This window comes from Mustelus asterias, unplaced genomic scaffold, assembly GCF_964213995.1.
Source record: "Mustelus asterias unplaced genomic scaffold, sMusAst1.hap1.1 HAP1_SCAFFOLD_974, whole genome shotgun sequence".
Classification (NCBI taxonomy): Eukaryota; Metazoa; Chordata; class Chondrichthyes; order Carcharhiniformes; family Triakidae; genus Mustelus; species Mustelus asterias.
Window position 1 is genome coordinate 33,979 of NW_027590920.1, and position 24,610 is coordinate 58,588.

General features: G+C 46.2%; 1 protein-coding gene across 1 annotated transcript; it reads right to left on the reverse strand.

Moving 5' to 3' along the window:
- Window positions 1-425: 425 nt before the first annotated feature.
- LOC144487680 (uncharacterized) lies at window positions 426-16,267 on the reverse strand. Its single transcript, XM_078205762.1, has 4 exons — window positions 16,006-16,267; window positions 15,561-15,753; window positions 5,644-5,978; window positions 426-916 (listed from the first exon to the last, which is right to left on the reverse strand). Exons 1-4 carry the CDS (start codon window positions 16,265-16,267, stop codon window positions 426-428), a joined length of 1,281 nt encoding a protein of 426 aa, XP_078061888.1.
- Window positions 16,268-24,610: the final 8,343 nt, after the last annotated feature.

The following is a 24,610-nucleotide window of genomic DNA, read 5'->3' on the forward strand; positions in this document are numbered from 1 at the left end:
CCCAGTGGGTGAGTGGAAGGGAAGGAAGCAGCTGATCAGATTGTCTCAATCTTAGTGACAGAAACTCATCAGCTCCTCACACTTTGTTGTTGGAGGTGAGGTTGGAGGAGACAAGAGAAAGGGAGAGTCCTTCAAAAGGAACTAACTTGTGTTAGAGATATTAGAAAGGCTCGACACAGCATGTTTAAATCAAAGACAACATGTTTGATTTTTGTCCAGAATATTAGTCTCTATAACTGAACTGAAGTTTATTAACATCAGCAGAAACAGACCCTAATGGACATAGCTCAGTTCTCAATCTGATTGACAACACAATCCAATCTCTGGAGTTAACTGTGAATTTGCTGGTGTCTCAGCAGATTGGATGACTGAGTAAATCCCATCGCACACACAGAACACGTAAATGGTCTCTTCCCAGTGTGAACTCACTGGTGTGTCAGCAGGTTGGATGACCGAGTGAATCTCTTCCCACAATCATTGCAGGTGAACAGCCTCTCCCCAGTGTGAACTCGCTGGTGTCTGAGCAGTGCTGATGATTGAGTGAATCTCTTCCCACACCGAGAGCAGGTGAATGGTCTATCTCCCGTGTGAGTGCGCTGGTGAACGGTGAGATGAGATGATCGCCTGAACCCAGTTCCGCAGTGAGAGCACCTGAACGGTCTCTCGTCAGTGTGAACTTGTTGATGGTACATAAGTTCCTGAGAGGTTTTATAACTCTTCCCACAGTCCAGACATTTAAACGGTCTCTCGTCAGTGTGACTTCTTTGATGTGTTGTCAGGTTGGATAAATTAATGAATCCTTTCCCACACTCGGAGCAGGTGAATGGTCTTTGCCTAGTGTGAATTCGCTGGTGTGTTAACAGCGTGGGTGACTGAGTGAATCCCATCCCACACACACAGCAAGTGAATGGCCTCTGCCCAGTGTGTGTGCTGGTGTGTCAGCAGGGTGGATGACTTAGTGAATCCTTTCCCGCAGTCCGAGCAGGTGAACGGCCTCTCCCTGGTGTGACCACGCCGATGAGTTTCCAGCTGGGATGGATAATTGAATCCCTTCCCACAGTCCTCACATTTCCACAGCTTGTCCCCATCATAACTGCATTTATGTTTTGACAGGGCAGATGATCGATTGAATCCCTGTCCACACACAGAACACGAGTAGGGTTTCTCTCCGCTGTGAACGGTGCTTTTTTCTTTCATGTTTAAAATATGACAATATTCAGGTTACGATAAATTAGCCGACAGTATCATTCCCTAATGTGATGTTTGGTTTCAGTTTCCCAACTGCAAATCGTCCCCTTCTAAAACCCTGTGAAATTGATTTAAAACAGAAAAAAGGGAGTGAGAGAGAACCCACAAAAGCACAAAGACAGGTTGTGAAATTGAGCTGAATGAATCTGGTCACTTGTGGGGCCGGCACTGGGAAAAAGTGACCATGAAAACTGCTGGATTCAATTGATTCACTCATGTCCTTCAGGGAAAGAAACCTGCCAACTTGTCTGGACTCTGCACCCAGGTCCTATCCCCGTAGCCCCACATATCCTGTTACTTCCCCGAACCTACACATCTTGGGGCACTAAGGGGCAATTTAGCATGGCCAATCCACCTAGCCTGCACGTCATTGGACTGTGAGAGGAAACAGGAGCACCCAGATGAAAACCCACGCAGACACGGGGAGACACAGTCACCCGAGGCTGGAGTTGAACCTGGGTCACTGGAGCTGTGAGGCAGCAGTGCTAACCACTGTGCTACCCTTTTTCAAAGAACTGGAACAATTTTGTGAAATGTCTGGGACTATTTTATTTTGTTAAAGACACAGTATGAATACAAATTATCTTCGCTGCCCTGATTTTGTTGTTCTGCTCATCAGTAAGAAATTGGAAGTGAAAGAGTGAAGCACTTTGATGGACAAGTTGTTCAAATTCTGTCACTGGGAAGAATTTCAAAACATTGCCCCTAACAAACATGGCGGCTACGCATGCGCCCTACTGTTCCACCTCTTTCTCCAATTCCTCTCCGATCCCCCATCCGCCAAGGAACAGCAGCCGGGCAGAGCGGGCAAGAAGTGACACCCAGGGGGAGCAGCAGCCGAGAGGGTTACAGCGAACCCTGGTGGACTGGAGGGGAAACAGCAGTAGCACAGTCTCTGCCCAAAGGCTTTCGCTGTTCAGCTGCTCAAAGACTCTGAGAACCTCTTCAAATGTAAACTTCAGCTTCTCACATTCACCTATCCATCCCTTCCTCCATCCATCTCGCCCTCTCTCCATCCATCCCTCTCCCTCCATCCACCCCTCCTTCCATCCATCTCACCATCCCTCCCTCTCTCCATCCATCCTTCCTGATAACAAGAACCATTCACTCTGCACAGCAGTTTCATCCTCATTCCTCCAGTCTGTATTCCAGCCTTCATCACATCCACTCTGCTCCCAGATATTTTAGACCAATAGATATTACAACTCAAACTTCACAATCTCTACAATTTAATATTTGTTTGGTAACCTTATAGACAGCAGAGAAATCATCAATTCCAAAGCAACCCGAGCTGGAGGATATATTTATACATTTTCTCATTTCACAATAAAACCCACGCACTGAGTTTCAAATTTGCTTCTGTCATTATTTTAGTGATGATGTGGAGATGCCGGCGTTGGACTGGGGTGAACACAGTAAGAAGTCTAACAACACCAGGTTAAAGTCCAACAGGATTATTTGGTAGCAAAAGCCACTAGCTTTCGGAGCGCTGCTCCTTCGTCAGGTAAGTGGGAGTTCTGTTCACAAACAGAGCATATAAAGACACAACTCAATTTACAGAATAATGGTTGCAATGCGAGTCTTTACAACTAATCAAGTCTTAAAGGTACAGACAATATGAGTGGAGAGAGGGTTAAGCACAGGTTAAAGAGATGTGTATTGTCTCCAGCCAGGACAGTTTGTGAGATTTTGCAAGCCCAGGCAAGTTGTGGGGGTTACAGAGAGTGTGACATGAACCCAAGATGCCGGTTGAGGCCGTCCTCATGTGTGCGGAACCTGGCTATCAGTCTCTGCTCAGCGACGCTGCACTATCGTGTGTCTTGAAGGCCGCCTTGGAGAACGCTTACCCGAACATCAGAGGCCGAATGCCCGTGACCGCTGAAGTGTTCCCCAACAGGAAGAGAACACTCTTGCCTGGTGATTGTCGAGCGGTGTTCATTCATCCGTTGTCACAGTGTCTGCATGGTTTCCCCGATGTACCATGCCTCGGGACATCCTTTCCTGCAGCGTATCAGGTAGACAACATTGGCCGAGTTGCAAGTGTATGTACTGTGCACCTGGTGGATGGTGTTCTCACGTGAGATGATGGCATCCGTGTCGATGATCTGGCACGTGTTGCAGAGGTTGCTGTGGCAGGGTTGTTTGGTGTCGTGGTCAGTGTTCTCCTGAAGGCTGGGTAGTTTGCTGCAGACAATCGTCTGTTTGAGATTGTGCGGTTGTTTGAAGGCAAGAAGTGGGGGTGTGGGGACGGCCTAGGTGAGATGTTCGTCTTCATCAATGACATGTTGAAGGCTCCGGAGACGATGTCGTAGCTTCTCCGCTCTGGGGAAGTACTGGACGACGAAGGGTATTCTGTCCACCGTGTCCCGTGTTTGTCTTCTGAGGAGGTCGGTGCGGTTTTTCACTGTGGCGCGCCGGAACTGTCGATCGATGAGTCGAGCGCCATATCCTGTTCTTATGAACAGGATTATGTAAATTATTTTGTAAATTGAGTTTGTGTCTTTATATGCCCTGTTTGTGAACAGAACTCCCACTTTCCTGATAAAGGGGCAGCGCTCCGAAAGCTAGTAGTTTGTGCTACTAAATAAACCTGTTGGACTTTAACCTGGTGTTGTGAGACTTCTCACATTATTTTAATGCCCAGCAGATTATTTGGACTGAAATTGGTCTCAGTGTGTCTCTGTGTTGTGAGTGTGTGTGTATTTGTGGAAGTCAGAGTGTTTTTTTGTCTGCATGTCTGTGTGTGCGAGTTTGCCTGTGTCTGTCTGAGAGTGTATGTCTGTGAATGTGTTTGTCTTCGAACTCGCCTGTTGCTATTTCTGAGGTTAGTTTCAACTCTCTAAATAGATTCGTCTGCGTTAATATAAAAAAATAGGAACAAGAAAAATATAGCAGCACAATCCTCCTACGTTTCTATGTTTGAAAATGACCCTTCAGTAGCCTGAGGGTTCAGTGATCTCCCAGGTAGAAGCCATTTACCTCATTTCGCCACTAGAGGGAGCTCCCTCACTGTGATTGTGTGGAATGAAGGAGTCTTGTGTTATTGTCAATATTTTCATGTTTAAAAGATGTTTTTGTTAAAAGCTCATTGTCCGTCCAGTGACTCTGTTCATCCACATTTCTAAAACAAAAAGGTAAAGGTTACGGTCAATTGAGCCAGGGTTTTATTCTGGGACCTTCCTGCCCAGAAGTAACATCAGCTGGGATTGTAACTTAGCAGCAGAAACCCATCTTCTGTTCTATTCCCCCAATTCCCACAAAATAGTTTTTAGATTTGGGTGAGTTTGTATAAAATTGACAACGGTGGAGATTCAAGACACTTAACAAGTGAATAAAGGCAAAAGATTCCACAGATTCTGCACAAACAAAATAAACTTTACTATACAGTGAGAAAGGGAAAACAAGTTACAATATGTGGAAGGTAAAACATTCAAGGACTTTAGAGAGGAAAGGGAGATGGGATGGTAGTTTACAAGGGCATGTGTCAAAGATATTTTATTGAGAAGTGGGTGATGATATCGGATTTGAAGGAGAGGAAGATATTGACAATATCAGCTGATGTAGAGAAGTTGTGCTGTCAGTAGCTCAGTGGGAATAGGATTGAGGGATCAAGAGGTGGGTCTCATGGACAAGATGAGCTCTAAGAGGACATGAGGGGAGGCAGGAGAGAAACTGCAGAAAGATGAGAGTTCAGAGCTCAGATAAAGGGGAGCGTTAGAGGAGGTTTGTTCCAGTGGGTTAGGGGAAGGGAGGGAAGCAGTGGAGACAGCTGATTCGATTGTCTCAAACTTAGTGACAAAGAAGATTGTGAGTTTTATTCCCAATGAGCACTTGTGGGGAGGTGAAGATGGGAGAGGGACAAAGGGAGAGCAACTCAAAAGGAATTCAGTTGTGCTGATGATATTAAAAAGATTCACAGCACTGAACACAAAGATAATTTATTTGACTTTTATTCAGAATATTAAACAGTATAACTGGCTGGAGTTCATTAACATCAACAAAAACAAACCCAATTAACATATTACAGTCCTGGATAGGATTAACAGCAGATTCCAATCACCATGGTTACTAGTGAATTCTTTCGTGTCTCAGCAGGTAGGATGACTGAGTGAATCTCTTCCCACTCTCAGAGCAGGTGAATGGCCTTTCCCCAGTGTGAGCTCGCTTGTGTCTCAGCAGGCTGGAGGACTGAATGAATCCCTTCCCACATTCAGAGCAGGTGAATGGCCTTTCCCCAGTGTGGGTGCGCTGGTGTAGAATGAGGTCATATGATCGCCTGAACCCAGTCCCGCAGTGAGAGCACCTGAATGGTCTCTCATCAGTGTGAACACGTTGATGGGAAGTCAGTTCATCAGAACTTTTAGAGCACTTCTCAGTCAGAGCATTTAATAGGTCTCTCCCCAGTGTGAATACGCTGGTGTGTCATTAGTTGGGATGACCGAGTGAATCCCTTTCCACACTCGAAGCAGGTGAATGGCCTCTCCCCAGTGTGAATTCGCTGGTGTACAGTGAGGTTATGTGAATGCTTGAACCCAATCCCACAGTGAGAGCACCTGAACAGTCTCTCATCAGTATGAACACGTTGATGGGACATCAGTTCCCAATAACTTTTGAAGCACTTCCCACAGTCTGAGCATTTAAAAGGTCTCTCCCCAGTGTGAACTCGTTGATGAGCAAGTAGATTGGATGACTGAGTGAATCCCTTCCCACACTCAGAGCAGGTGAATGGCCTCTCCCCAGTGTGACTGCGCCGATGAATTTCCAGCTGGGATGGGTAATTAAATTCCTTCCCACAGTTCACACATTTCCACAGTTTTTCCAAGGAGTGATTGCACTTACGTTTTGACAGGCCAGAGGATCGGCTGAAGCCTCGTCCACACACAGAACCTGTGTACGGTTTCTCCCCACTGGGAATAGTGCTTTTTCCTTCCATGTTCAAAATCCACTGATATTCAGTTATGATAAATTAGACGACTCTGGCAGTTCCTGATATGATATTTACTTTCAGTTTCCTGACTGCAAATCGTCCCCTTCTAGTCCCTGTGAAACTGATTTAAAACAGAAAAAAGGGGATTGAGAGTGAACCCATAGAGACAGGTGATGAATAGAATCCAAACCGAAGCAACAATAAATAAAACACGCAGGAGGCCAGGAACTGAGTATCGTCGAGATATTCAGCAGACTAGGCAGCCTGTGAGAGTTACAAACAGAATTGAGGGCTCCGGTTGCTGACTTGCCCTCAGTCTATAATGAAACATCTAGAGTCACGCACTGACTAATGGCGGTCGCATTTCCCACAATGCTCTGCGCCCCAGAAACCCCTCTATTCAAAAGTTGCTCACCGTAAATCACTAATCATAGAATCCTTACAGTGCAGAAAGAGGCCATTTTACCCATCGAGTCTGTACTGACTCTGAGAGCATCTTTCCCAGGCTCACCCCCTATCCCAGTAACCCCACGCACTTACTCTGCTATTCCCCATCCTGACCTTTTTCTTCACCCTGCCTGCAACCGCAACAATATATTCTGTACCCGACTCTGTTCCTTTCCCCCTGTGTACTTTACCAAGTTATGACTTTTTTCTGTATAACACGCAAGAAATAATTTTCACTGTATCCCAGAACACGCAACAATAATAAATCAAATTAGACCCTACACATCTTGGGACACTAAGGGACAAATTTAACATGGTCAATTCACCGAACCTGCACATCTTTGGGCAGTGAGAGGAAACCAGAGCACCCAGAGGAAATGCACACAGACAGGGGGAGATTGTGCAAACTCCACACCTGAGGTGAAGATGTTGGACTGGGGTGGGCACAGTAAGAAGTCTCACAACATCAGGTTATTTGGAACCACGAGCTTTTGGAGAGCTGATGAAGGAGCAACTTTGACAAACGGTCATCTGGACTCAAAATGTCAGTTCTTTACTCTCTTTACAGATGCTGCCAGACCTGCTGAGATTTTCCAGCATTTTCTCTTTTGGTTTCAGATTCCAGCATCCGCAGTAATTTGCATTGATTCCAAATGAATTTATTGGAATTTAACCTGATATTGTGAGACTTCTTACTGTGTAAACTCCACACAGTCACACACCCACGGCTGGAGTCGAACCCTGGCGTTGTGAGGCAGCAGTGCTAACCACTGTGCCACAGTGATGGGAGTTTGCCGCAAATTTTGGGTGATAACAATGGGCTGGATGTTGCTCAGAATGTGGAGCACTGCAGCAAAGTACACAGAGACAGAGACAGAGCAGCAGACTGGACTGAGAAATGGAGTCTGCAGACTGGAACTGGCAGCATGAGGAGAGGTTATTTAGTCTAACACTCACAGCAATCTACAACCCACCCCCATTACCGAGACAGTGAGACAGAGATTACAAACACTCACCAACACAGCTCCACTGAAACGTCCCAGGAAAAAGGGGGAATCTGTGGCAGTTCCTGTCCTGATATAACCCCAGGACTGTCACTCAAACCCCCAACCCGGCCCAGTTCACAGCTCAGCCTCTCAGCTTGCAGCTTCCTGCACCTCGAGCCAACCTTGAACAGGTGTGGGAGGGTCTGTGGAACCACAGAATGGGGGGAGGGGTGACCTCCTGCTGTGTCCCAAATAGTTTGTCCTTCCCCTCCCCCTTGGCGCTCTAAGCTCTCAATGTGGACAGATTGCTGGACTTTGCAGAGCCTCACTGAGCTGCGCCTGTCCCTTATCCTGGGTCACCCCCTCTCCCTGGGTTTAGTGTGTGTGAAATCGCTGCTTGTTTCCCTGCTGAACCTTCAGTTAAACACAAACAGAAAATGCTGGAGAACCTCAGCATTTCTGGCAGCACCTATGATCATCCAGACTGGAAGCATTAACTCTATTCGCTCACCACAGATGCAGTCAGATCCGCTGAGATTTCCAGCATTTTCTGTTTCAGATTCCAGCACCCGCAGTATTTTGCTTTTATCTTCGTTTAAACACGCATTCTGTGATGGCCATTGCTCCTTTCCAGAGCTTCCCACCTTCTGCTATTGTCCCTGACTCCCACATTAACTCTGTCATTCCTCCCCTTTACCCCGCTCACCCTGTCTAAAGTCAGGCTCAGAGTTTTCCCGCCATCTCCCCCTCCCCCAGCCTCCACATCCCAACACCCGGAATCTCTAACCCAGCGGTTCCAGTTTGTCTGGTTTGAGTTCAGATTTGCCGCAGCACCGACAGGATTTCACTTCAAACCAGCCGGAACTGACTGCTCACAAATCCCTAAATGTTTCTCCAGCAGCCCGGGCTTGTTAATGTTGTTTAAAGTCAGTTTCAGTTACTCTCTTCAGTTTAAAAAACTTCTCCATTTAATTTAAGATAACATTCGCACCAGACACAAATATAAAACAGTGAACATTATCCCCCCACCCTGACCCGAGCTGGGGTGTCCCGAGGAAGAGACATCTGTTCCGGGTGTGACAATTCTTACACATTCTCTGTGACATAAAGCAGGAAACGCTGGAAATACTCAACAAGTCAGGCAGCCTCTGTGGAGAGAGAAACAGACTGAATGTGACCTGTCATCGGAACTGGGAAATATAATATTTCCTGCAACTAAAAGAGACACTTTACAGCCTTCAGAACAACACTGAGTCCAACAATTTTACACCACAATCTCTGCCCCCATTGTGTTCTGTGTTTCGTTGTTGCTTCTTTCACCTCATTTCCCTCTTGTTTTCTTTACTTTGCATTCAGACTATTGCTAACCGGCTATTCACACCTCATCCAGATCATCTTTTGTGTCTTTACTTGTCCCATTAACACTCGTTTTGGTCTTGGGCTGTGAATCATGTTATCAGTTTGCAGATTTTTCATTTTGTTCTCCTCCACCTCCCTCTCTCCCTTCTTCACGGGTCTGGCTTTCCCTGTGTGGTTCTGGGGAGCAAGCTGGATTTAAGACTTCTGAAAGAGAGAGAATGAGATGGTTTTTTTTCTCTCAGAGGGTCTTTGGTCTGTGGAATTCTCTTTCCCAGAGAGCAGTGGAGACAGAGTCATTGAATATTTTTAAGGTTGATTCATTGGATTCTTGAGAGGAAAGTGGAGTTTTGGTCACAGTCAGATCAGTTGGGATCTTATCTGGAGCAGAGCAGCCCAAAGGTCTACTGCTGCTCTTGATTCATATGGATCTTTAACTGTGTGTTTCACTCTGTTTCTGCCTCCACACAAACTGCCGGGCCTGTTGACTCTTTGTGGCGTTGACTGTTTTATTTCAGATTTTAACACTCTAACCTCACGGTAAGCTATTGCAGAAGATACGGAGGCATGTGATTGAGGGTGATTTAGCGGTTTGGATCAGGAATTGGCTAGCTGTAAGAAGATTTTAAACTCTCTGGGAACTGTGCCCAGGGACACACACACACACACGCAATTAATCCAGTTCTCCTGGATTTCTGCTCTGTAACATATCACTGTGTAATCTAACAATTAATCCAGTTCTCCTGGATTTCTGCTCTGTTACATTTCACTGTGTAATCCAACAATTAATCCAGTTCTCCTGGATTTCTGCTCTGTTATATTTCACTGTGCAATGGAACCCGCTCCTGCTGCAGTGAACACACAAATACAGCCAGGGAGCTCCCTCTTGTGGTGATGTGAGGTAAATGGCCTCTGCCTGGGAAATCACTGAATTCTCAGATTCCTGAAGGATCTTGTTGGAGGATTGTGCTGCTATATTTTTCTTATTCCTATTATTTTTACTTGAATATATTTTAATGCAGACGAATCTATTCTCATAACTGACATCAATCTCGGAAACAGATACAGACAAACTCATAGACACACAAATACTCAGAAAAATGCAGACACATACATATGATTCCAAGAATAAATTAGATATAGCTCTTGGGGCTAAAGGTATGGGGGGAAGGGGGATCAGAATATTGAATTCGATGATCAGCCATGATCAAAATGAATGGCGGAGCAGGCTCGAAGGGCCGAATGGCCTACTCCTGCTTCTAGTTTCTATCTTTCTATAATCTCACACAAACTCACGCACACACATCGACACACATGCACAGATACACACTCATACATACACACGCTCAGACACACACTATCTCAGACACTCTCACAAGCACAGAGACAGACTGAGACCATGAAGGGTTGATGTCAGTCTCACTTCAAATAATCTGCTGGGCAAATTAAAATAACAGAAGCAAATCTGAAATTCAGTGTGTGAGTTTTATTGTGAAATGAGATAATGTATAAATATATCCCCATAGCTCAGAATGGGAGTGGAATTGATGATTTGTCTGCTGTCTGAACAAATATTAAATTGGAGAGATTATAAAGTTTGAATTGTAATATCTAATGGTGTAAAGTATCTGGGAGCAGAGTGGATGTGGTAAAGGCTGGAATACAAACTGGGGGAATGAGGGTGAAACTGCGGTGCAGAGTGAATGGTTCTTGTTGTAGGGAGGGATGGGAGGAGGGATAGAGAGAGGGTTGTGGGGATGACCTTCCAGAATGTCTTTTCCAGCCTTGACATCCAGGGAAGTTTTCAGTATTAAAACAGAAAATGCAGAAAATAAGAATCCACACTTTTCCATACAATCCACACAATCAACACTAGTTGATTGTGCCCCAGATTATGGATTTCATTTTTCTCCACCACTGATGTTAAGATGATAGTTCTGTAATTTTTTGAACAGGGATGTTACGTTTTTCCCAAGGTGGAAATGGCTGCTACGAGAGGACACAGGTTTAAGGTGCTGGGGGGTAGGTACAAGGGACATGTTAGGGGGAAGTTTTTCACACAGAGGGTGGTGGGCGAGTGGAATCGGCTGCCGTCAGTGGTGGTGGAGGCAAACTCAATAGGATCTTTTAAGAGACTCCTGGATGAGTACATGGGACTTAATAGGATGGAGGGTTATAGGTAGGCCTAAAAGGTAGGGATATGTTCGGCGCAACTTGTGGGGCTGAAGGGCCTGTTTTGTGCTGTAGATTTCTATGTTTCTATGTTTACAATCTCTCAGCCTTTTGGCACCACAACTCTATGAGAAGGATTGGAAGATTGTGGCCAGAGCCTCCACAAGCTCCATGTGAAGGACAGTGTGTGTCAGAGTGCAGCAGTCCCTCAATGTCAGACTGGAGTGTCAGCCTAGATAATGTGCTCAGCTTGATGAGTATTTCCTGTTGTTATTGATGTGGATCATTCAGAAACAATGGACTCTGATGATGTCATCCAGTCCTGCTGCGATGATGTCATAGAGACTATTACATCACAGCGGAGCCTTAGTGGTGAAAACAGTTTTGTTCCAGACGGCAGCAAGTCCATTACTGATAGATCAGCAACTAGAATTACTGGGTCACAGAGCACAATATTAGGATGGATGGTCAAAACCTTGTTTGGAGAGACAGACCTTAACAAACACCTTTAATTTGGACAGTTAGGGAGGGAGTTTCAGAATCTCATATCCAGGCCTTGTTACATTCACTCAAAATATTTTACAGAAATTGATAAGTTATAATGATCAGGAAGGTTTGAAAAGTATTAATCTCTTCTCTTTGGAACAATGTTGACCCCATTTTCTGTCTCAATCTGTTTCTCTTTGTCTCAGTTTACGAACTTCCATCCCATTCACTCTCACTGTCTCTTTTCCCCATTAATTTTGCTCCCTCTATTCACTTGCTCTCTGTCTGTAATAATCACAATGGCTCCCGGTGATTCTCTGACTACAATCAGATCAGAAATTAATCCGAAGTGTGCAGTCCCACCCAGCTGGACAATAATGGAGAGGCACTGGAGGAAGATGGTTTGGTCAATGGTGTCAATAACTGCAGACTGGCTAAAAAGGACAGTGACAGATAACTTACCTCAGTCATATTCACGCAGTAATTTGAGACTTTGGTAAGAGCTGTTTAATACTGTGTGAAAGACAAATGTAATCAGAGGGATTCACACAGGGAATTTCAGGACATATGGGCAGAGATTTGGGAGACGACAGGGATTTTGGAAGTTGTAATGAGAGATGGGCAGGAGGGGAACAAAGACACTGGTGTCAAGGATGGGCTCGTGGGAGGAAGGGAAGCAACAGAGGCAGCTTTTTAAATTTCATCTATGGGACATGGATGTTGTTGCATGGCCAGCATTTATTGCAAGTTGCCCTTGAGAAGGTGGTGGTGAGCTGCGTTCTTGAACAACTGAGTGGCTTGCTCGGACATTTTAGAGTCAACCACATTGCTGTGGCTCTGGAGTCCCATGTAGGCCAGACCAGGCAAGGACGGCAGATTTCCTTCCCTAAAGGACATCATTAAACCAGATGGGTTTTTACGACAATTGTTTCACGGTCATCAGTAAATTCTTAATTCCAGATATTTTTTATTGAATTCAAATTTCACCATCTGCCCTGGTGGGATTGAAACCTGGTACCCAGAACATTAGCTGAGTTTCTGGATTAACCGTCTAGTGTTAATACCACTAGGCCATCACCTCCCCTCAATCTTAGTGACTGAAGTCGGGAATGGGTTAATGAACTTTGTCACACTTAAGCATTAAGACCCAAACTCTGTGATTTTGTTGAGAAGACTGCAGAGTTCATGTTTTCGTCAGAGTTCGGTGTTTTTCATGTCTGTACCAGATAAGAGGAACAGCTATTCTTGTTATTAAGAAATGCGATTAACCCAGCTCGAAATAAGCTAAACAGTCTCCATTTTTATGTACCTTTGTTTAACACGATGGAGTTGACATGTATGCCGTCTGTCGTTGAATCACCATAGATTCATATATATATTCATCATACGTTATTCATCTTATCCTGATATAAAGTATTATACAAACTTGTATGTAGATTAGTTAACTTGTTTGTGCAAAACCTATGATGTTGTTTCAAGGATATAAATGACGAACAATCGTGGCCTTGGAGATCGAACAAACTACGCAGAGGAAGATACTGCTAATACAACAAGAATCTCACCATGAACAATGACAGACATCTTAGAGAATTGCAATGTAATGAGGGCGGGGCCCGGGACATATATAAATTCTGTTCTTACTTGTGTTCGATGAGAAGGCTGGGGGTCCACTGTTAGGAACCTCACTTCTCCCACAATTGTGAAAATAAACACTGCATTTTGAACCACTAATAGTGTCAGAGGTTTTTTACCTACAACAGTGACAAAGAAGCTCCATGCGCTCCTCACACTTGTTGTTGGAGGTAAGGATGGAGAAGACAAAGGAGAGGGAGAGCCCTTCAAAAGGATCCAAAGTGAACATAGAACATAGAAAAGCTACAGCACAAACAGGCCCTTCGGCCCACAAGTTGTGCCGAACAATTTCCTTACCTTCTAGGCTCATCTATAACCCTCTTTCTTACTATCCTCCATGAACCTATCCAAAAGTTTCTTAAAAGACTCAATTGAATCCGCTTCCACCACCACTACCAGCAGCCGATTCCACGCACCCGCCACCCTCTGAGTGAAACACTTACCCCGAACATCTCCTCTGTACCTACTCCCCAGCACCCTAAACCTGTGGCCTCTCGTGACAACCATTTCAGCCCTGGGTAAAAGCATCTGAGAATCCATTCTATCAATACCCCTCAACATCTTATACACCTCTATCAGGTCACCTCTCATCCTTCGCCTCTCCAAGGAGAAAAGACCTAGCTCTCTCAACCTATCCTCAAAAGGCATACCACTTAATCCTGGCAACATCCTCGTAAATCTCCTCTGCACCCGTTCTATGGCTTCCACATCCTTTCTGTAATGAGGCGACCAGAACTGGGCACAGTACTCCAGTTGGGGTCTGACCAGGATCCTATACAGCTGCAGCATTATCTCCCGATTTCTAAACTCAATTCCTCTATTGATGAAGGCCAGTATTCCATACGCCTTCTTAACCACAGCCTCTACCTGTGACGCTGCTTTGAGCGTCCTATGAACCCGGACCCCAAGATCCCTCTGTTCTTCCACACTGCCAAGCGTCTTACCCTTAATATTATATTCTTCCATCCTATTCAACCGACCAAAATGACCTACCACTCACTTATCTGGGTTGAAGTCCATCTGCCATTTCTCTGCCCAGTCTTGCATCTTATCTATGTCTCGTTGCAACTGTTGACATCCCTCTACACTATCCACAACACCTCCAACTTTTGTGTCATCAGCAAACTTGCCAACCCATTCTTCCACTTCCTCATCCAGGTCATTTATAAAAATCACAAAGAGCAAGGGTCCCAGAACAGATCCCTGGGGCACCCCACTGGTGACCGACCTCCACTCTGAAAAAGACCCATCTAGAACCACCCTTTGCCTTCTGTGAGCAAGCCAGTTCTGAATACACAAAGCAACATCCCCTTGTATCCCTTGCCCCTTCACTTTCTCCATAAGCCTTGCATGGGGCACCTTATCAAACACCTTACTGAAATCCATATAAACCACATTTACCGCTCTTCCGCCGTCTAAGTGTCTAGTCACATCTTAAAAAAACTCAATCAGACTCGTAAGGGATGATCTGCCTCGGACAAAGCCGTGCTGGCTACTTCTGATCATACTATTCCTTTCCAAATGTTCATAAATCCTGCCTCTCAGGATCTTCTCCATCAACTTACCTACCACTGAGGTTAGACTCACCGGTCTATAATTTCCTGGGCAATTTCTTCTCCCTTTCTTGAATAACGGAACCACATCCGCCATCCTCCAATCCACCGGAACCTCTCCCGTCTCCATTGATGACGCAAAGATCATCGCCAGAGGATCAGCAATCTCTTCCTCACCTCCCACAGTAACCTGGGGTACATCCCATCTGGTCCCGGCGATTTATCTAACTTAAGTGAGTTAGAGACATTAAATAGATGCAACACAGTGTGTTCAATATAAAAATAGTAATATGAAACTGATTTATTTGACCTTTATCCACAATATTAGCCCAAACAACTGGCTGGAATGTATTGACATCATCCAATAGACCCCAACGAACATAATCCTGGATGTCATTGACAGCAAAATTCAATCATTGTCGTTGTTTGTGAGCTTGTTGGTGTCTCATCAGTACAGAAAAATAAGCAAATCCCTTCCCACATTCAGCACATGTGAACGGCCTCTCCCCAGTGTGAACTCGCTGGTGTGTCAGCAGGTTCGATGACTGAGTGAAACCCTTCCCACACACAGAGCAGGTGAACGGTCTCTCCCCAGTGTGCACGTGCTGGTGCATCAGAAGTTTGGATGAGGAAGGGAAACCCTTCCCACACTCAGAGCAGATGAATGGTCTCCCCCCAGTTTGAACACACTGGTGTGTCAGAAGGACGGATGACTGAGTAAACCCTTTGCTACACTCAGGGCAGGTGGACAGCCTCTCCCCGGTGTGAATTTGCTGGTGTACAGTGAGATGAGACGATCGCTTGAATGCAGACCCACAATGAGAGCATCTGAACGGTCTCTCATCAGTGTGAACAGGTTGATGCTGCATCAAGTCCTGGGAACTTTTAAAGTGTTTTCCACAGTCTGGACATGTAAAAGGTCTCTCATCAGTGTGAACTCGCTGGTGTGTCAGCAGTTTGTATTGCTGAGTAAATCCTTTCCCACACAAGGAACAGGTGAATGGCCTCTCATTGCTGTGAACACGTTGATGGCGCACCTGTTCCCCAGAACATTTGTAACACTTCCCACAGTCTGAGCATTTAATTGGTCTCTCCTCAGTGTGAACTCGCTGGTGATTCAACAGGGTAGATGACTGAATGAATCCCTTCCCACACACAGAACAGGTGAACGGCCTTTCCCCAGTGTGAAGTCGCTGATGTGTCAGAAGGTAGGATTGACGAGTGAATCCCTTCCCACATTTGAAGCAGGTGAACGGTTTCTCCCCAGTGTGACTGAGCCAATGACTTTCCAGGCCAGACGGGGATTTGAATCCCTTCCCACAATCCCTGCATTTCCACGGTTTCTTCCTGGATTGACTGCATTTGTGTTTCAACAGGTCAGATGATTGGCTGAAGCCTCGTCCACACACAGAACACGTGTATGGATTTTCCCCACTGTGAACGGTGCTTGTTCCTTCCATGTTCAAAATCAAATGATATTCAGGTTACGATACATTGGAAAACTCCACCAGGTTGTGATGTGATGTTTCGTTTCAATTTCCCGACTGCAAATCCTGCTCTTCTAAAACCCTGTATAACTGTTTCAAAACAGAAAAAAAGGGAGTGAGAGAGAACTCATAAAAACACAGGCAGTTTGTGAAATTGAACTGACTTAATCTGGTCATTTGTACGTCCGTCACTGGGAAAAAGTGACAATGAAAACTGCTGGATTGTTGTAAAAATGCAACTTATTCACTGATATCCTTCGGAGAAGGGAACCTGCTACACGGTCTGGGTCTACAGAAGACTGTCCCCACTAATTTCAAAACTGTTCCTGAACACCAAGGTCTGGGTCATTTGTGAACATTAGGAAGAGCAGGGTGTTAACACCAGCTCCTGAGAACTCCCAAACATCCATTAACCAATATTTCATTAGTTTCCTGTCCCGTGGACAATTTTGTGTCAATGTTGTTACTGTCCCTTTCATTCCACGAGTCATAACTTTGTTCCTAAGTCTGTTGTGCAGCAATTTATCTAATGCCTTTTGGAAGTCCATGTTCACCATATTAATAGCATTATCCTCAACACTGGTGTCTGTAACCTCATCAAAAAACAGGTTAAGCAGGTTAGTTCCCTTCACAAATCCATGCTGGCTTTCCTTATTAACCCACATTTACTCAGGTGACTATTAAATTTGTCCTCAATTATTGTTTCAGGAATTTTCCCTATTGCCAAGACTAAACTGACTATAGTTTCTGGGATTATCTTCACACCAGTTATTGGCCACCCACCTCATCTGCACATCTTTAGACTGTGGGAGGAAATATGGGGGAGGACATGCAAACTCCACACAATCACCCGAGGCTGGAATCGAACCTGGGTCTCTGGCGTTGTGTTGCAGTAATGCTTAACCACTGTGCCACCCCAGAAATCTGAAATCGTTCCCAACAGACAGAGCAGACAAACCTTTGACCTTTCACATTCAAAAGCTGATGATATTCAGATTCTAAAGAACGGGATGGCTGCCAGATGTGATGTGATCTTCGGTTTGAATTTTCCAATTGTCGTATTCTGTAAATCAAGATTACAAAACAAAAATCACTGTTAATCCAGGACAGAAATTTAGAAGAGATAAATATTTCTCTTGGGTTGAGTTTTCTGTGTGTAAATCCTCCCCTTCTAACTCCCTGTAAAAGGAGTTTCCAAAGTCCATCCCTGTCAGTCCCGGAGAGAAATTCACAACATTCTCTCCTCCTGCTGACAGGAAGCAGCGAGCATGCGCACTCCTGCACATCGCCCCAAAGATGGTGGCCGTTAACCCGGGTTTGTTACCGAGCGAAGCGGCGCGGAGCAGCTGTTGCCCCAGAGATACAAATTCGGGACCGTTAGCACCTTATGCTGCTTTCAGGTCCATTACAAGTGCTTATGAAGCTTCTCCATCCACCCACCAGCTCTATCTCTCCGGCCACGCCGCAAACTCACCGTCTGTGAATCGGTCAAAGCTAATCCACACTGCGCATGTACTCCATACTGTGATTGACGGCGGCTCCGGACCAATAGGAAGAGGGGGCGGGGCTGGAGGACTGAGCGGGAGCGGCTGGTCCTCCAACCAATCGGAGTGAATGAGGGGCGGGGCTGACTCCGGATCGCTCTCATTGGCTGAAACTCTGCATCATTGTGAAAGCTGCTTTGTGTCAAACTCCAGGAGAAAACTGGACCTTTCTGTTTGTGGCTTCAAACAGATGGAGCCCTGTGGGTGCGGAGCAAACAGATGGAGCCCTGTGGGTGCGGAGCAAACAGATGGAGCCCTGTGGGTGCGGAGCAAACAGATGGAGCCCTGTGGGTGCGGAGCAAACAGATGGAGCCCTGTGGGTGCGGAGCAAACAGATGGAGCCCTGTGGGTGCGGAGCAAACAGATGGAGCCCTGTGGGTGCGGAGCAAACAGATGGAGCCCTGTGGGTGCGGAGCAAACAGATGGAGCCCTGTGGGTGCGGAGCAAACAGATGGAGCCCTGTGGGTGCGGAGCAAACAGATGGAGCCCTGTGGGTGCGGAGCAAACAGATGGAGCCCTGTGGGTGCGGAGCAAACAGATGGAGCCCTGTGGGTGCGGAGCAAACAGATGGAGCCCTGTGGGTGCGGAGCAAACAGATGGAGCCCTGTGGGTGCGGAGCAAACAGATGGAGCCCTGTGGGTGCGGAGCAAACAGATGGAGCCCTGTGGGTGCGGAGCAAACAGATGGAGCCCTGTGGGTGCGGAGCAAACAGATGGAGCCCTGTGGGTGCGGAGCAAACAGATGGAGCCCTGTGGGTGCGGAGCAAACAGATGGAGCCCTGTGGGTGCGGAGCAAACAGATGGAGCCCTGTGGGTGCGGAGCAAACAGATGGAGCCCTGTGGGTGCGGAGCAAACAGATGGAGCCCTGTGGGTGTGGAGCAAACAGATGGAGCCCTGTGGGTGCGGGGCAAACAGATGGAGCCCTGTGGGTGCGGAGCAAACAGATGGAGCCCTGTGGGTGCGAAGCAAACAGATGGAGCCCTGTGGGTGCGGAGCAAACAGATGGAGCCCTGTGGGTGTGGAGCAAACAGATGGAGCCCTGTGGGTGCGGAGCAAACACATCAACATTTACCACTGAGATGGGTTCATTCAGCACAGACAGCAGGGATTAATTCAAGAATTAAGCGCAGTAATTATTTATCTTTGAACTCATCCCTTGGAGAACAGAATTTCAATTTGAACGTACAATTTGATTTATTATTGTCACATGTATTAGTACAGTAAGAAGTCTCACAACACCAGGTTAAAGTCCAACAGGTTTATTTGGTAGCACAAGCCACAAGCTTTCGGAGCGCTGCTCCTTCATCAGGTGAGTGGGAGTTCTGTTCACAAACAGGGCATTTACAGACACAAACTCAATTTACAAAATAATGGTTGGAATGCGAGTCTTTAAGGTAATCAAGTCTTAAAGGTACAGACAATGTGAGTGGAGAGGGGGTCAAGCACAGGTTAAAGAGATGCGTATTGTATGCAGGCTGTAAATTTTGTAAATTGATTTTGTGTCTTTCTATTCCCTGTTTGTGAACAGAACTCCCACTGACCTGATGAAAGAGCAGTGCTCCGAAAGCTAGTGGCTTGTGCGACCAAATAAACCTGTTGGACTTTAACCTGGGGTTGTGAGACTTCTTACTGCGTGGAGCAAACAGCTCAATATTTGTCACTGAGATATGGGAACATCAAACAATTCACAAACAGTGTCTCGTCACTGGACGCATGTGAGGTCCCAGAGGATTGGAGGATAGCTAATGTGGTCCCGTTATTTAAGAAGGGTAGGAAGGATAACCCGGGTAATTATAGACCGGTGAGCTTAACGTCCGTGGTGGGGAAGTTGTTGGAGAAGATTCTTAGAGATAGGATGTATGCGCATTTAGAAAGGAATAAACTCATTACCGATAGTCAGCATGATTTTGTGAGAGGGAGGTCATGCCTCACTAGCCTGGTGGAGTTATTTGAAGAAGTGACCAGAATGGTTGTCGAGGGAAGGGCCGTGGATGTCGTCTATATGGACTTTAGTAAAGCGTTTGACAAAGTCCCTCATGGTAGGCTGGTGAAAAAGGTTGGATCTCATGGGATAAAGAGGGAGGTGGCTAGATGGGTGGAGAACTGGCTTGGTCACAGAAGACAGAGGGTGGTAGTGGAAGGGTCTTTTTCCGGCTGGAGGCCTGTGACTAGTGGTGTTCCGCAGGGCTCTGTATTGGGACCTCTGCTGTTTGTGATTTATATAAACGATCTGGAAGAAGGTGTAACTGGGGTGATCAGTAAGTTTGCGGACGACACAAAATTGGCAGGACTTGCAGATAGTGAGGAGCATTGTCAGAAGCTACAGAAGGATATAGATAGGCTGCAAATTTGGGCAAAGAAATGGCAGATGGCGTTCAATCCTGATCAATGCGAAGTGATGCATTTTGGTAGAAATAATGTAGGGAGGAGCTATACGATAAATGGCAGAACCATAAAGGGTGTAGATACGCAGAGGGACCTGGGTGTGCAAGTCCACAGATCCTTGAAGGTGACGTCACAGGTGGAAAAAGTGGTGAAGAAGGCATATGGCATGCTTGCCTTTATAGGACGGGGCATAGAGTATAAAAGTTGGGGTCTGATGTTGCAGATGTATAGAACGTTGGTTCGGCCGCATTTGGAGTACTGCGTCCAGTTCTGGTCGCCACACTACCAGAAGGACGTGGAGGCTTTGGAGAGAGTACAGAGGAGGTTTACCAGGATGTTGCCTGGTATGGAGGGGCTTAGTTATGAGGAGAGATTGGGTAAACTGGGGTTGTTCTCCCTGGAAAGACGGAGGATGAGGGGAGACTTAATAGAGGTGTATAAAATTATGAAAGGCATAGATAGGGTGAACGGTGGGAAGCTTTTCCCCAGGTCGGTGGTGACGTTCACGAGGGGTCATAGGTTCAAGGTGAAGGGGGGGAGGTTTAACACAGATATCAGAAGGATATATTTTACACAGAGGGTGGTGGGGGCCTGGAATGCGCTGCCAGGCAAGGTGGTGGAGGCGGACACACTGGGAACATTTAAGATTTATCTAGAGAGCCATATGAACGGAGTGGGAATGGAGGGATACAAAAGAATGGTCTAGTTGGACCAGGGAGCGGCACGGGCTTGGAGGGCCGAAGGGCCTGTTCCTGTGCTGTATTGTTCTTTGTTCTTTGTTTAATTCAAGAGGTAAATTAAAGGAATAACCGTGCCGACAGGTTAAAAAGGGAGAGAGTCCCTGGTTTCAATTAATGAACTGACAGGAGGTTTTGGACAGGTTAGAGAGAAGCTTAATATTGTCATCAAAGAACAATACAGCACAGGAACAGGCCCTTTGGCCCTCTAAGCCTGCGCTGCTCATGTGCCCACTAGACCATTCTTTTGTATCCCTCTATTCCCAGTCTGTTCATGTGGTTATCTAGATGAGTCTTAAACAATCCCAGCGTGTCCGCCTCAATCACCTTGCTTGGCAGTGCATTCCAGGCCCCCACCACCCTCTGTGTAAAATACGTCCCCCTGACATCTGTGTTTAACCTTGCCCCCCTCACCTTGAACCCGTGACCCCTTGTGTTCGTCACCTCCGACCTGGGAAAAAGCTTCCCACTGTTCACTCTATCTATGCCCTTCATAATTTTATACACAATTTTATATCATTCAGGAACGACTGATTTCAAAGACAATCTCTTTAGGTGGGGTGGGGGGGGGGGGGGGAGCGAGAAGGGGGGGGAGGGAGAAGGGGGTGGAGGGAGAAGGGCGTGTATGAATTCAAAGTGGCTAAAAGATGCAAGGTTTCTACATTGGACAATCACATTAAAATCCAACAGATGCGGGTGTGAAATGGTGTTAGCTGGGAAGAGCATGATCAGTTTATTGCACCAGGAAGCCTTAAAATCAGATTATTTGTGTTTCACAACTGATTTTGGACGGCACGGTGGCACAGTAGTTAGCACTGCTGCCTCACAGCACCAGGGACATGGGTTCAATTCTTGACTTGGGTCACTATCTATGTGGAGTCTGCACATTCTCCCTGTGCCTGTGTGGGTTTTCTCTGGATGTTCTGGTTTTCTTGTGCTGGTTAGGGCATTGGCTATGCTAAATTCTCCTTCAGTGTACCCGAATAGGTGCTGGAGTGTGGCGACTGGGGAATTTTCACTGTAACTTCATTGCAGTGTTAATGTGACACTAATAAAAAAGAACTTTAAAACTAATATTCCTGCTAGATAGTCACATGAGAAAGTCTGTTATCTATCACCTCAAGTGCACAAAACAGAGAAAGATCCCAAATGTAAGAAACTGTCCAATCATTTGTAAATATATTTTATATGTTGACATTCTAACAGTCAGCTTCCATCACATTGAAGTCAATGGAAGGGGAGAAATGGTTAAAGGTTCCATATAGAAATGTAACTTGATGTGTTGAAGATTATGAGGGGCATGGACAGGGTGCAGAGGGAGCAACTGTTCCCCTTAGTTGAACAGTCAGTTACAAGGGGACACAAGATAAAAGTGGGGGGTTGGAGGTTTAGGGGGGATTTGAGGAAAAACTTTACCCAGAGGGTGGTGACAGTCTGGAATGCACTGCCTGAGAGGGGGTGGAGGCGGGATGCCTCACATCCTTCAAAAAGTACCTGCATGAGTACCTGGCACGCCATAACATTCATAACATGGGCCAAGTGCTGGCAAGTGGGATTAGGTGGGCAGGTCAGGGCCTTTCATGCATCAGTGCAGACTCGATGGGCCAAAGGGCATCTTCTGCACTGTAGTAATCTGTGATTCTGTTACCATGACCTTACATTGGTAGATTCACAAATGTTACACTAACATTTTGAAACTTAAACCTGCCATTTTACTCAGTCAGGAACAGATCCCAATTTTACACCAATCTCTGATTTGACAGCCCGTTTCCATTATTCACTGTTGTTCTTCCTGACTCTAAAACACATTGTAAAGGAGTTTCTGTTCCGTGTCCAGGAGCTCAGAGTCATGGAAGAGAGCGGCTGGACACATTTCTCACGCACCTCAGGATTAACCCACATGGAGATTTTGCTGTCAGTGAAGAGAGGTGAGATAAAGATAAAGTGGGGGGTGAGCCCACTTGTGCTTCAGCCGGGGGGTTGGGGGGGGGGGGGGGGAGGGGGAGGGGGGGTGGAATGAACAAATGAATCACTTCCCACAGTCCCCACATTTCCATGGTTTCCCCCCAGCTTGACTGTGCTTTTATCTTGTGTCCCCTCATAACTGACTCTTCAACTAAGAGGAACAGCTGCTCCCAGTGCACCCTGTCCATGCCCTTCTTTCTTCAGCCAGAGAGTGGTGAATCTGTGGAACTCTTTAGCGCAGAAGGCTGTGGAGGCCGGGTCATTGAGTGTCTTTAGAACAGAGATAGATAGGTTCTTGATTAATTAGGGGATCAGGGGTTATGGGGAAAAGGCAGGCGAATGAGGATGAGAAAAGTTTCAACCATGATTGAATGGCAGAGCAGAATCGATGGGCTGAGTGGCCTAATGCTCCGATGTCTTATGGTTTTCTAGAAAGACCAAAGTGCTGTTTGTCCCTCTCAGTGTGACCCTGAAGGACTGTGTCCAGGTTGAAGTTCTCTTCCTGCCATATGATCCTCCCCTAGATTACCCTTTCTGAGTTCCAATCAAGTGATGTTAAACACTCAGGTGGGAAAGACAAAAATATACAATAGGTTTAAACAAAGCTCAGTTACTTGACAGTCTCCATTCCAGTTATAGGGACTGTCAGAATGAACATGGTTCAGTCCTGGATGTGATTAACAGCAGCAATTACAGCAGAATCCCTGACTAAGTGACAAAGAAGCTCCATGAGTCCTCATACTTGCTGTTGAGGTGACGATGGAGGAGACAGTGGAGGAGGGGAGCTCTTCAAAAGGAACTAACCTGTGTCAGAGAAATTATAAACATTCATCAAACCGTATTTCACACATCGCCGGTTTATTTGACTTTTAACCCACAACATAAGCTCTACAACTGGGCTGGGGCTGATTAACATCAGCAGAAACAGGTGCCAATGAGAACGGTTCAGTCCTGCGTGTGATTAACAGCAAATCCAGTCACTCATGAACTTGCTGGTGTTTCAGCAGCTGAGATAATGGAGTAAATTCCTTCCCACACACAGAGCAGGTTAACGGTCTCTCCCCAGTGTGAACCTCGCTGGGTGTTTCAGCAGGATAGATGACTGAGTGAATCCCTTCCCACACTCAGAACAGATAAACAGCCTCTCCCCATTGTGAATTCGCTGGTGTTTCAGCAGGTTGGATGAATCAGTGAATCTTTTTCTACACTCAGAGCAGGTAGGTAAAAGCTCTCTCCCCAGTGTGAACTCGCTGGTGATTCAGCAGGATAGATGAACGAGTGAATTCCTTCCCACACTCAGGGCATGTGAATGACCTCTCCCCTGTGTGAACACACTGGTGTGTCAACAAGATGGATGAGGTAGTAAATCCCTTCGCACACTTATGGCAGGAAGAAGGCCTCTCCCCAGTGTGAGCCCACTTGTGTTTCAGCAGGTGTTTCGGGGGGGAATGAACAAATGAATCCCTTCCCACAGTCCCCACATTTCCATGGTTTCCCCCAGCTTGACTGTGCTGGTGTCTTGACAGGCCAGGTGATGGGCTGGATCATTGTCCACTCACAGAACACGTGTACGGTTTCTCCCCACTGTTAACCGTGCTTTCCCCTTCCATGTTCAACTTACAATAATATTCGGATTACAATTATTTAGGTGATAGCGTCAGATGCTGCTGCGATGTTTTGTTTGA